The sequence below is a fragment of the Stigmatopora nigra genome, chromosome 8 (genome assembly GCF_051989575.1).
Source record: "Stigmatopora nigra isolate UIUO_SnigA chromosome 8, RoL_Snig_1.1, whole genome shotgun sequence".
NCBI classification, from domain to species: domain Eukaryota; kingdom Metazoa; phylum Chordata; class Actinopteri; order Syngnathiformes; family Syngnathidae; genus Stigmatopora; species Stigmatopora nigra.
The window spans coordinates 14286938-14300356 of NC_135515.1; the positions used below are offsets into that span (position 1 = coordinate 14286938).

At 41.1% G+C, this 13419-nt stretch overlaps 1 protein-coding gene across 1 annotated transcript in view; it reads right to left on the reverse strand.

The window, feature by feature from the left end:
* Window positions 1-718: 718 nt before the first annotated feature.
* Window positions 719-13419, reverse strand: part of pipox (pipecolic acid oxidase) — a 34327-nt gene continuing 21626 nt past the window's right edge. The window contains exons 4-8 of the mRNA XM_077722388.1: window positions 11820-12002; window positions 11300-11452; window positions 3204-3353; window positions 2596-2671; window positions 719-1100 (exon numbers count right to left, since the gene is read on the reverse strand). Coding sequence (XP_077578514.1) covers window positions 970-1100; window positions 2596-2671; window positions 3204-3353; window positions 11300-11452; window positions 11820-12002 — 693 coding nt within the window. The 3' untranslated portion in view covers window positions 719-969. The remainder of the gene's footprint in view (window positions 1101-2595; window positions 2672-3203; window positions 3354-11299; window positions 11453-11819; window positions 12003-13419) is intronic.

The window sequence follows — 13419 nt, forward strand, 5'->3', positions numbered from 1 at the left end:
AGAAAATTGTAATTTCTGTAAATTGGTTTCTCACCAAGATAGACTTTTCTTTTTACAAAGACACGCATATAAACTTGTGATATTGACCCTAATAATGTGCGTTTGATTCTTACAGAATCAGAAATAACACGTGATGATTTTATTTAGGATTTTCTCCTCAAAGTAAGACATTTGTTGAATGAATATGGTGGTGAAAATTGTGAATCGGACGGTGGCTTATAGGCGAGAAATTGTAAAACTCCCATGATTTTAGGGCAATTTTAAGGGTGCGGCTTAAATGCGACAAAATTCAGTACTTTCTCCGGCCGCACAAAATAAGGACGGGGCCAGATTTGGCCCACCAGCCACCATTTTGACACGGTGCCCTAGGTGGACCAGGGCGCTTAGGAGGCATTTTCAATGGCGACTTGAAATCAGAACAATGCTGCAATAGGCTCTGCATTGTCTTTCGCTACTGGTCATTTGCGCGATGCAAAAATCACTCGCAACGAAATAAGAAAATAAAGGCCTTTTATATTATTCGGCGCGTCGTTCTTCAACGGTGAAATATTGTTTCTTCAGCCCTGAGTGCCGCCCAATTCAGCACAGATGAAGAAGTGGTCCCCTTATTTCCGCTTTCAAGTTTCAGCGTAAATTTTGACATTTTTCAGATTTTTTTATACTCAATATAAAAACAAACGTGATGTACTGAAGCCGCAAATGTTCAAACCACAAAGGATGACAGTATTAAATTTATTTAGGGTAAAAGCAACCTCTGCCACCCTTTTCAGGATGTGCAGTCCGGAAGAATGAATGAAAGGATCAAACCCATGGATTGAATAATTATCTTTAAAAATAGAATTATTTGAGTATTGTGACATGCACTTAAGTAAATGCATAACAAATTTTGACAACCGTGTCAATTACTGCTTCTCTTAAGGAATGTGTCCTCATCAATATTACAAATGAAACTTGAGCTATCAATTATTTCTATAAAGATGAGAGAATCTTGCTCTGGAAGCGGCTAACTCGGAAAGGTGAAAGGTCATAGGATGGTACTTCTCCAAGAATTAGCTCGCAGAGCAGCTTACCAATGACGGGCCCAAACTTGAAGCCATGACCTATGGAAAAAAAATGGCTCAAATAAGCAAAACAGATCAATACTTCTCAAATACAGTTATAAGAGGACCTTTGCTAAAAATTGTGATTAGGCAGCCAGAAACATGTAAGAAAAATTCTACCAACATAGAATGAAAAATTTACCCTGAAAAGTAAATGTCTGAAATGGACCATCCTCAGTAACAATAAATGAAAAAGCATTTTTAGAATGAATCTTTCACCTCAAACATTTCTCACAATGTCCAAGGAAAAACAATCAATGTAATCCAAGAATTGAAATACATAGGAATCACTCTTGACACTCAACGCGTCTTTAAACGACAGATAGAAAACACGCAAGATAAAATTTAATTAAATTAAGCCACCGTTAAAAATTTGAAGTAGAGCATTACTTTATTTGTAAGTTCTCTAATTTGTTGCAAGGTCTTCACAAAACTACCAACTAAACCCCTTTAGAACTGATCAAGTTGTCCAACTTTTGAAGGAAAGATGTGAAGACACACAAAAATTAGAGAAAATAATCAAAAATTATTTAATAAGGCATGAAACTGAATAATAAACAACCATATGGGTTTAATTCACGCTCGCCCTCATATGTAGGAGCAATTTAGAGTGTTCAACCAGCCTGCCATGCATGTTTGGTGCTCAAAGCCTCTGCTAACCAGCTGGCTGGAGTCTTCACAAAAATTTTCAATTGTTCCCTGCAACAATCCCAACAATCCATCATCCCATCCTGCCTGAAATCTGCCAACATTATCCCTGTCTCCAAAAAGCCAATCAATGACAGCATGAATGATTGTTGGATGACTGTTGCACTCACGCCTGTGATCATGAAGTGCTTTGAAAAGTTGGTAGCCCGCCATGTCAGGAGTACAATCCCTCCCTCAGTTGACCCTCACCAGTTTGCTTATAGAGCATACAGGTCCACTGAGGACGCTATCGACATTGCTCTACATACAGCACTGGGCCACCTGGAACACCATGCGAGATATCCATAACAGCAAAATGCCAGATTACGAGTCCGTAACTATCACTTATTTAGGTCGGTCTTATGCCGGGTAAACGCACCTCATGGAGAAGCACTAACAATTTCGTCATGCGCAGTTTCTGGGTATGATGACAGCCTATGTCCAATCATCGTCATCGCCATCGTCATAGTCATAGTCATCATCCTCATCATTATTATTATTTGTGGGAAATGGGAGGAAACCGGAGTAACCAGAAAAAACACGAAAGCCCGGGTAAAGCATACACCACACAATGAGGATCAACCTGTGATTGAATCTACAAGCCCAGAATAGTGCGGGCGACCAGTCTGCCACCGGGCCGCCCTGGTCTGTCATTTAAGATATATTACAGTAGACGGATTTATACAAAACTGATGAACATTTAAAACGTTTCCTCATAGATTCTAGTGTACATTTTTGCTTTACAAAACAGATTTTTTTATGAAATGGTAAAACTATTTTTTTTACATTATCCTGTGCTGTATTGTACCTGAGAATCCTGCACCAATCACAATATTGCCATATCCGGGGTGGCGGTCCAGCACAAAATTATGGTCAGGAGTAAACTGGGAATATAAAATATTACACATTGGTCAAGAAGAAGAAAATCAGAGAGGTTACAATAGAGATTGACTTTAAAGAACCAAAAAGCATTGGGATTTTCTACCCTTTATGTACATTTGACAAATTCAACCAGGGAAAAAAAATATTTATCTTAATTTATTTCTCCACAGTGCTATTATGTCTACAGTTCCCTAAATAGCATATTTCCCCAAACACATGACAGTGAATGAGTGAACAGTAAAGTCTGCAATTTTGGCAGATTAGCAGGAAATTTGAAATCAATTTACATGATTTGTTTTTGTGAGCCACACAAAACAATGAGGCAGACACCCTGGCCGTGAGTTTAACACCTGTTAGAAACTGTACAGCAGCAATAAACCAGTAGATTGCAGAGTATCAACCAACATAGATAATATAGCGTTTCTGCTAGAACAAGAGAGTAGGCATGGAAAAAGATGCTACAGCTTTAAATCACAGCTGAACTAATTCACTTATTTAGATACACAGAAGAAATTAGAAAATATTTATACTAACTGTATACATGCAATTCTCGACCAAGGAAGGCTCAGGGATTAGGCCCTTAAAACAGCGGGCAATGTAACGCCGAAGGATATCAACGTCAGCTCTGCCAGTTTGCATGTCTCTCTGGTCAGGATCAGTCTTACTGCCACTGTGATAACAAATCTGTAATCATATAAAATTTTGAAAGAGAAGGACTTCAAAATACATGAAATATGTTTGAAGATTAGTGCCAAAAGTGAAGCAAACTACAATTGATACTAATACTGAATCTCTGAGTTTATTATACGTGCTCTCATCTAACTCTTGGGTTATTTAAAATACAAACTGTGCTTCTGTTTTAATGTGAAGTCATTTGTTACACCACGGCTGTGAGTATTGGCAGACACCTTTATACTGGTGCTTTATTCCAAACGTGCACCTTGAATCCAGGCGACTTGCAGAGGAAACTTTATATTGGTGCTGTATTCTAAACGATCACCTTGAATCCAGGCAAATTGCAAGGGAGACTTGCACAACAAAATGAACTTGTCTTTGGGTTAGGGCAGTGGTCTCAAACCGGTTCCACAAAGGGCCGCAGTGGGTCCTGGTTTTTGTTCCAACCGATCCAATGCCGACATTTTAACCAATCAGGTGTCTTTAAAATAAGTAGCACCTGACTCCGATTAACTGATTGCACTTGCAAAAGGTATCCTTGTTGAGTTGGAATGAAAACCTGCACCCACTGCAGCCCTTTGAGGACCGGTTTGAGACCACTGGGTTAGGGTTTTATGAAAAACAAAACAAATAAATGAAAATTCCTTTACACTGTAGACTTTGTGCATTACCAATAGTCATCTTGGAAACAGCTGTTTTCAGGTCATTAACAACCTTCTCTCGTGTAGTTCAAGGCCGATTCCTCACCTTTCTTAGGATCATTGAGACCCCATGAGGTGCTATCTTGCATAGAGATTCACTCTGATTGAGATTGATCTTTATGTTAGGCTTTTTCCAGCTTGAAAGGATTGCTAATGACCTCAAAAAGGTACATCTCATTCAGGATAATACATGGAGTGGAGGTGGAGTTTTAAAAGCGAGTATTTGTAGGTGAAAATTCTAGCTGATAGACAGATGTTGAAATACTTATTTGCAGATGTATCACACACAATTTGTTCATAAAAAAAATTAAAAAATCATACAGACCTCTCCATTATTTTTAAGTGGGGGTCCTTGCAATATAGTAGTGTGTTCAAATATTTATTGTACAACAAACAGTCAATTCGCTTCTACAAAACATTTTGTGCATATATATTGTTTTTTCTCCAATTAATCCTGCCACAAGCTTGCATTGACCATATACGATGATACAACAGTTATTGAGATGTTCCAATGCTGTGATGAAAAGAAATAACAATCAAAAGTAAATAGCCATAGTCTGTTTCATATTATTACATATGTGCTTTCAAAGAAGAACATGCGTTGCTTTACTATTAAACTTACTTTGCTATTACTATATGTTTGTGATAGGTTCACCAAGTATTCCCAAGTTCACCTTTCAATAATGGAGGCATCTGAGATCATATCCTTTAATTCTTGCAAGAGAGAATCGATCCCCACGCGCCACCGGTCAGATGATTCTGAAGACCCCGGTGTCCCTTTTGCTAATATATTCATAAGATTTAACCAACATAGATAGCAGAAGTCTAAACATTACTCAGAGTCTCATAACAATTCTTCTTGTCTCAGTTCCCAAAACTATTGTAGGTCTGTCGAATCTTCCCGAGAGAAAATTGATGTGGACCATCTTGAGAAGCCACGTTCCCGAAACAAATCCACAGTTCCCAAGAGCTTTTTGTTAACCGTCTTCAGAGTTTGATGCTTCCCAAAACAATTTATCGTTCTCTTGCTGTGAACCATAGTCTCGAGAAGTCCAGGTGTCCAGGAGAAGTGACCTCCAAAGGTGTTTTGGTTAACTTTGGAGCGAGCATTTCTTTTGCAAGAGATGTATTAAAATGCCTTGTATTAATGTCACATTTATAATAATGATGAACCTAACATTCCTAATAAGCAAAGCGTTCATATATGTAATGTTTAATATCCAAAATAAGGCAAAGCGTTCTTCATTGTAAGCACATATATATAATGATAATATTTCAAGCAAATTTATAATAATTATAAACCTAACAGTTTGCTTGCAAAGAAGTAAAAGCTTTGATCCTGATAACCTTAGTTAGTCTAAATAAAGAGGAGCGAGAATGAACTGGAGTCCTAATGTTTTGCATTTGCTAGTAAACTTTACTCCTGGAAGTCTAAATAAAGAGGATCCAGATCTGGGAACTGCACTGCACTGCACTACAAAACTTCAGGACCTTAATCTGTTTTGACTCTTGACGTGTCACTTGTGTTTTCACCCCCTTAAAGTTGTGACATACAATGTAACTAGGGTGCTTGGATAATAAAGCAACAGAAAAAACGTGTAAGGCCAGAACGGAGTTGGGACTTGCCCTCAACTGTCATTCACCTTGTGATTGAAAATTTGTGAAGACTGTCTTTTCCTCTGTTTTTGTGTGTGCATTTGGGGAATACCTATTGGTGAATGTTGGAGCTACTGACCAACACATAAATAAAATCGAACACAGAGCACTCCGACACAGCAAGAATGAGATTTTTAACTGCTTCTGCAGAGGGTGGGAAGGGAACAATGCAGAAGTTGGAAAATGCGTCTACTCTCCCGCTCTTCAAAGTTGCCTTCCCGCGCATCACTGGCTTCAAAGGCGTTTTATTCAAGGTAGATCACGTGACATAGACATGGGTGGTGAGACAAAGATGGGTTTAATGCACGTTTTAACCAATAGGTGTCAATAAAATTCTATTCTAGTGAGTAAAATACATAAAAGGGCAAAAGTGTGCAAGAGTAAATATAAGGATACAATTAATATTTCAGTGATATCAAACACTTACACTGTTTAATCTACGTTCTTTTGCACATCAGCCGCATAGGGGCTCTGCTGTGTACACTTATTATAGAAAATATTTGAAAATCAAACAGAAAAAATATACTGTGTAAATTTTTAATTTTCCTTCTGGGTGTGGCAGTACTAGGACAGCTTCCATTTGCTGCTCAGTTGATGAACTTGTCTTGTTTCAAATGACCTGTGATGCCATAGTTGTATATTGGAGTAGAATGTACAGTGGTACCTCGAGATACGAGCTTAATGCTTGTCGATTTTCTCGTAACTCAAACGAACGTTTCCCATAGAAATGAAATAAAAATAAATTACAGTTATACCTCGAGATAAGAGCTTAATTCGTTCCGGGACTAAGCTCGCATGTCGATTTTATCGTAACTCAAACGAACGTTTAGCATTGAAATTAACTAAAAACAAATAATTTCGTTCCAACCCCCAGAAAAAACACCAAAAACAGGATATTGGATTGGAAAAAGTTTTATTTGGTTCAAATTCGCAATTAACAAACAAACACAACAAGTGGTTTAATATTACTAAAATGTGTTTAATAGTACTAAAATTATATGAATTTTGAAGGGGAAAGAGAGAGGGAGAGAGAGCGAGAGAGAGAGACAAAGAGAGGGGGGGATAGGCGGGGCTTTTTGCACGGCAAAGCCCTCGTAACAACATAAACAAATTTAAATGAACTTGGATTACGATGCAGACACACTCAAAAATAAGTTTTACAGAACCTAACACTAAACGTAATTCAAATTTTGTTTGACATTTTGATACCTTTCTTCACCCGGGTTGGCTCTTTTTGCTCCGCCTCCACACTGACTTTTAGTCAATATCGTGGTTTGTTTGAGTTTGTATGGGAAGAGAGAGAGAGAGAGAGAGAGAGAGAGAGAGAGAGAGAGAGAGAGACTTGACAGATGCACTCGTAACGTAACAAACTTTAAATTTAACTTAATTTAACTTAAATACACACTTAAAAATTTTAATCTTATGTTACACAAAATTTAAACCTTCTTATGCAATAAACAAGGCAAAGAGGTTAATGTATTCCACCGTGGCTTTCAAGGCGAACTTCCTGCTTCTCCATACGTATTGGCAAGCCAGCTCAGTCACACTAATGTTTTTCAATTATTTTGTGCTTTATATTGATTGTCATTGTGGTGTATTCCAACCGTTTAGGAATACATTCATTCTGTCCACCTGTTGCACTGTGGCGCATGCATACTTTGGTGTCTGTATTGTTGCACTCTTGGTTCAAAGTAAAAGACATTAACGGACTGTGTCCTGGCTCTCTGCTTCAATACAGTACAACTGGCGACGAGGATAAATTACGGAGGGAAAAAGACAAACGAGAGACTGTCAGTACCGAGTGAGTACAATGGACCAAATCGGTAAGGTTGATAAATATAAGTCTGAAAATGAGCCATGGACCGCATATATTGAGCGGTTGGAGCAGTTCCTTGATGCTAACGACATCGACCCAGAGAAGTATGTAGCCGTGTTCCTAAGCGTAATGGGAGCTACCACATATGGACTTTTGAGAACTTGGTCCAACCGGACAAGCCCAAAGATAAATCTTTTGATGACAATGTGAGGATTTTGAAGGAACATTTTGAGCCAAAGACAATATTGGTCGCAGAAAGATTCAGTTTTAACAAATTTAATCAAAAGACGAATCAAACTGCAACACAGTATGTAGCAGAACTAAAGCAACAAGCAGCAAATTGTGAGTTAATTTGGATTTGGCACTGCGAGACAGGTCCATGAGTGGAATCAAAAATGAAATGTGCCAAAGAAGATTGCTTTCTGAGGATGGACTCACATTTGCAAAAGCTTTTGACAGCTAAGAGAAACTGATGGTGAACTTGTCGGCACAGGAGCAATTCACAAGGTAAAGTTAGACAAAACTAAGGTATTCTACAGATGTAAGGGCAAAAATCACAATGCCAATGAAAGTTATTTCAAACAAATACAACACATCCCGAACAAAAACACAGAAGCCCGAGCATGCACCTCCGAGCAGCAAGTTTCAGAGCAATGACACAAAATGTTTCACTGCAAATGTAGAGGCAGAACAAGAAGAGTTTGCCATCATCTCAGTCAGTATAGATAATGATGAGCTATACAGGGCCACATTCACTATTGATAGTGTGTCTCTTGACATGGAAATAGACACTGGAGCAGCAAGAAGTGTCATTTCACAGGCAAGCTATAGTAAAATGGTTGCACATTTGCCTTTACAGCCCGCAAAGGTGAAGCTGAAATCTTACAATGGGGGAGCATTCAGGTTTCGGGACAATTCTTGGCCAAAGTAAAATATGAGGATCAAGAAGTGGCAATTCCACTGTTAGTCATGACGGGAAAGGCAGCATCCCTCTGTGGAAGAAACTTGCTCAGACAGTTAATGCTGAACTGGAAATGCAACAAAAGCGTGTGAATGTGACAAAGTCAATTGTTAAAGACATTTTGGACAACTACAATGAAGTGTTCAAGGATGAGCTGGGCACACTCAAAGACATTAAAGCCGCTATTGCTGTGAAGAGGGAAATTTCTCCAAGGTTTTTCAAACACAGACCGCTACCGTTTGCCATGAAAGAAAAGGTGGAAAATGAGCTAAACAGACTGGAAAATGCAATCATAATGTCACCAGTGAAGCACAATGAGTGGGCAGCACCAATAGTGCTAGTACTAAAAAGAGATGCATCAATGCAATTGTGTGGAGACTATAAAGTGTCAGTGAACCAACGCATCAAGACAGACACGTACGCACTGCCAGGTACGGAGGAGCTGCTGGCGACCCTCAGTGGAGGTAAAATATTTTCCAAAATAGATCTCGCTGCAGTTTATCAGCAGGTGTTGTTAGACGATGGATAAACACACACACAAGGGACTGTTTGTGTACAATTGGCTTCCTTTTGGTATCTGCTCTGCTCCCTCCATTTTCCAGCGCATAATGGAGAATATCAGGAAAGATTTTCCAGTAGCCTTGGATGATTTGCTCATCACCGGGCGCTGAAAAGAGGAACACAACTGCAACCTGGAAAATGTGCTGAAACGTCCGCAAGAAAATAACAGAGTACACCTGGCTAGCGCTAGCACCTAGGACGGCTCAGTCACCAGCACGTCCAGGGGGGGCGAGGCGACACCGAAGATCTGGAGGCGGAGGGAAGAGAGGCCGGGGCAACGCTGGAGCCAATGTTCAAGGTCTTGTGTCTCTTCCCGGCAGAGGGGGCAGGTTGGGTCGAGGGTGGGGTTGAGAAGGTGATGGTAGGCTCTCAGGCTTGGGTGGTGGCCCGAGCGGAGGTGGATGATGAGAACCGCGTCGCTCTGGTTCTTCACGTGCGCACAGTCTAGGCACCAGTTATATTTTGTGTAGACGACCGGTGCGCGATGATCTGGTCTTGGTGGATTGTCACGAATCAGTCGTCTGATGGCTGCTTTGGCTGGGGCGAAAGAGATTGGTCATGGCTCATCAACCTTGGAGGAGGCGGCTTCCTTCGCTAGGGCGTCTCCCATCTCATTCCCAGGCAACCCGCAATGACCTGGGGTCCACAGGAGGGCTGTCCGAGCCGTGAGCTGGTTCAGCAGACGATGGATTTTGCCGGTGTCGGCCGAGTGGCTCGCAATGGCAGTCAGTAGGGATTGACTGTCAGAGCACACTACGACGTCACCAGCTACGTTCGTGTCAGTTAGCCATTGCAGGGCCATTGTCATGGCCGCCTTCTCTTCCTCGCAAGAGGACTTGAAAGCATCGGCTTTGAGTGCGTGGTGACTGGGTCTGCCGGATCTCCGGTGGTGGCGATCATCGCCGCCCCCGCCGGTTGTTCCATCGGTAGCAGAGCCGTCGGTGTAGATGGTGACCCCTGGTCCGACTGCACGGATGGTGGAGATGTCACTTTCCCGAAGGACTGGCGGGGGATCGAGTTTTGTGGCGCTCCCAAGGGTTGCAGAGACCGTCCAGAGGTCGGTGTTGTTCACCCATGGGCACTCGATGGGGGCGGGAGGACTTCTCATTGGTTGGAGAGGGCGGGAGGGAGGGCGGACATGCTTCCCGACACGGTCTTGCGCCAGCTGGAACGCTGGAGACGGTGCACGACTGTCTTAGTAGCAAGTTCATGCCAAGGGTGATCAGGAGGGAGGCGAAGGGCTTGTCCGGGCCTGGGGCGCCCGTCGGTCGCATCTGATGGATTGCAGTTTTGAGCTCCCACTCGCTGAAGTCCGCGCAGCTCTCGTCGTCAGCTGATGGGGCATCCAGCCGTTGCTTCGCTTCTCGGATGCGGCGTCGTTCTTCTTTGGAGAAGGAGAGTGCACACTGCGGCATAGTGCTTGGCAAAAAAAGGGGGGGAGAGGAGAGAGGAGAGAGAGAAGAGAGAGAAGAGAGAGGAGAGAGAGGAGAGAGAGGAGAGAGAGGAGAGAGAGGAGAGAGAGGAGAGAGAGGAGAGAGAGGAGAGAGAGGAGAGAGAGGAGAGAGAGGAGAGAGAGGAGAGAGAGGAGAGAGAGGAGAGAGAGGAGAGAGAGGAGAGAGAGGAGAGAGAGGAGAGAGAGGAGAGAGAGGAGAGAGGAGAGAGAGAGAGAGAGAGAGTTTGTGTGTGTATGTGTGTGTGTGTGTGTTTGTGTGTCTGTGTGTGTCTGTGGGTGTCTGTGGGTGTCTATGTGAGTGTGTATTTGTGTGTCTGTGTGTGTTTGTGTATGTGTGTGTGTATGTGTCTGTGTGTGTGTGTGTGTGTGTGTGTGTGTCTGTGTGTGTGTGTGTGTGTCTGTGTGTGTGTCTGTGGGTGTATCTGAGTGTGTGTCTGTGTGTGTGTCTGTGTGTGTGTGTGTCTGTATGTGTGTGTCTGTGTGTGTGTGTCTGTGTGTGTGTCTGTGTGTGTGTGTGTCTGTGTGTGTCTTTGTGTGTCTTTGTGTGTCTTTGTGTGTCTTTGTGTGTCTTTGTGTGTCTTTGTGTGTCTTTGTGTGTCTTTGTGTGTCTTTGTGTGTCTTTGTGTGTCTTTGTGTGTCTTTGTGTGTCTTTGTGTGTCTGTGGTGTCTGTGGTGTCTATCACCAATCATATACAGTACATAATCAGGTAGCAGATCATCTGTCTTTGTATATTAGTTTTGCAAATTTGCAATTATGGATTTATCATTCTTCATGTTAACGTTGCATGTTAAGAGATGCAGTAGTACCTTCATCAGACCAGGGTATTCGTTTGAAGGCAGGCCGTAAATATGGTCTTTGGCCTCCTCTCCTTCAGTCAAAATGAAACAGGGAAAACATTTCTTCACATTGTATGAATCAGGTATCTTCTCTTTCCAATAGCACACATTGATTTTGACTACCTAAAGTAACACAAACAAGTGAACTTGTCAAAACAGAAAAATATTTGCAAACTGTCTGGCAATCCCTGTCAGTTTTTCCCCTCAATTTTACTACCCTTGATAATAATACTCATATTGTGTTTGTTGAATCACTGATGGGATCAAATCTGACCCAGTATGCATGTGTGTATGTGTGTGTGGGGAGGGGGGTTGGTGTGGGTGTGGGTGGTTGTGGGGCGTGCGTGTGCGTGTGTGACGCGCCGTTCAAGGGATTACTGATATAAATTGATTGTGTGTGTGTGTGTGTGTGTGTGTGTGTGTGTGTGTGTGTGTGTGTGTGTGTGTGTGTGTGTGTGTGTGTGTGTTAAAACACATTTGTTATAATTACCTCAAGGGGGAGATGTAGGTCAATATGTGCCAGTAATTTATTGGTCCAGGGTCCGGCGGTGATCACAAGACCCTTGGCTTGATAAACACCAGCAAAGGTTGACACAGTCACAATCTGTCCAGTTTTGATGTTTATTACTTTCTCGTGATCTTTAATGACACCACCTAACTTCTGAAACTGCCCCTGGTCAACAAAAATCAAAACATAACTTTAATTACATAAAACACCACGGAGTGGTTTGAAAATATCCTTTTGCTCTATTTTTTATGTAAATTCAAATCATTTATACATTTTTAGATAATGGCTCAAAAGGTCACACAATTTGTTGTTCTTATTCAGAACACTATCTACAGTTGCAATTCTTCAGTTCAGTTATTAGAATGAAAAGATGGAAACATATCTGATTCAGGTATATTCTGACATTGCTAGATAAGGAATGAATAAACACCTTGAGGAACAACAAAAATGGAAAAATGTAGGCTTGTTTTGGCAGACACAGAAGACACCGCATTAGGTTGCTGCTTTTTCTCTGGGTGTCTGATCGAATCACGCTTTATATATGATTGTATGTGATTATTTTTTGTTTCAACGTTAGAGAGCTGCTTTTGCCATTTTCTAAACTTTTTTAAAGTCTTGAGTTTTTTTAAATACTTTTCATTTTGTCTCTATAAAGCATGCAAAGATATTTCATCTGATTTGTATATTTTTCCTACGACTACGGGTTGTATTTGACTCGGGTTGGTTCACGAGCTGCTTTAACGTCAACTTGATTTCACGTGAGCCGGAACATTTTGGACATAATATTTAGATATATTTTTTTTACAAATGGATTAAAAGAACTGGATTAAAATCCCTGAATATTCAATTTTTTATAGATCTAAAACTAGAATTTTAGAATTTTATATATTTTTAGATTTTACAAAATGATTTTTGAACTAAAAACAGAAAAAATGGATTAAAATTGAATAATTGATTCAGAAGGGGGGAATCAGGAAATGTAATATAAATCTATACTCTTCATTTGAATTTGATCTTAAAACAGAAAGTCGGCACTCATGATTTACGTTCCCGTGCCACACAAAATGGTGCGGCGGGCCAGATTTGGCCCTGGGCCGCCACTTTGACACATGTGGGTGGCCTAAAATGTACTGCAAAGTGGACTGCTTTAACCCCACTAGAACGGCTCTTGCCGCCATCTGTTGGACAAAACGACCGCAAAGGGAGATATTTCAGCGGCACGGGGATTTTTAAAAAAGATTATATTAGATAACTTTTTTTATTCCATATTCGGAAAATGCTTTATTTATTTTAAGACATTAATAAATTATTTGCTTAAAATTTTCTTTCATTTTTCGTCTTTCCTCACATCTTTCATGCAAAATTGTGACACTTTGACCAATTTTAAAGGGTTTAGTTGGTAGTTGTGTGAGGACCGTGAAATCCACTCTTTCTGATAACACTGACAGCAGCGATCTGTGTGAAAGGGTTTATTTTGTACATTGCTTTACAACAGTGTAAAGCAGTGTTGTCAAACATACGGCCCGCAGGCCGGATCCGGCCCGTCTGGTTGTTTGGTATGGCCCGAGGAAGAAAGCTGCAT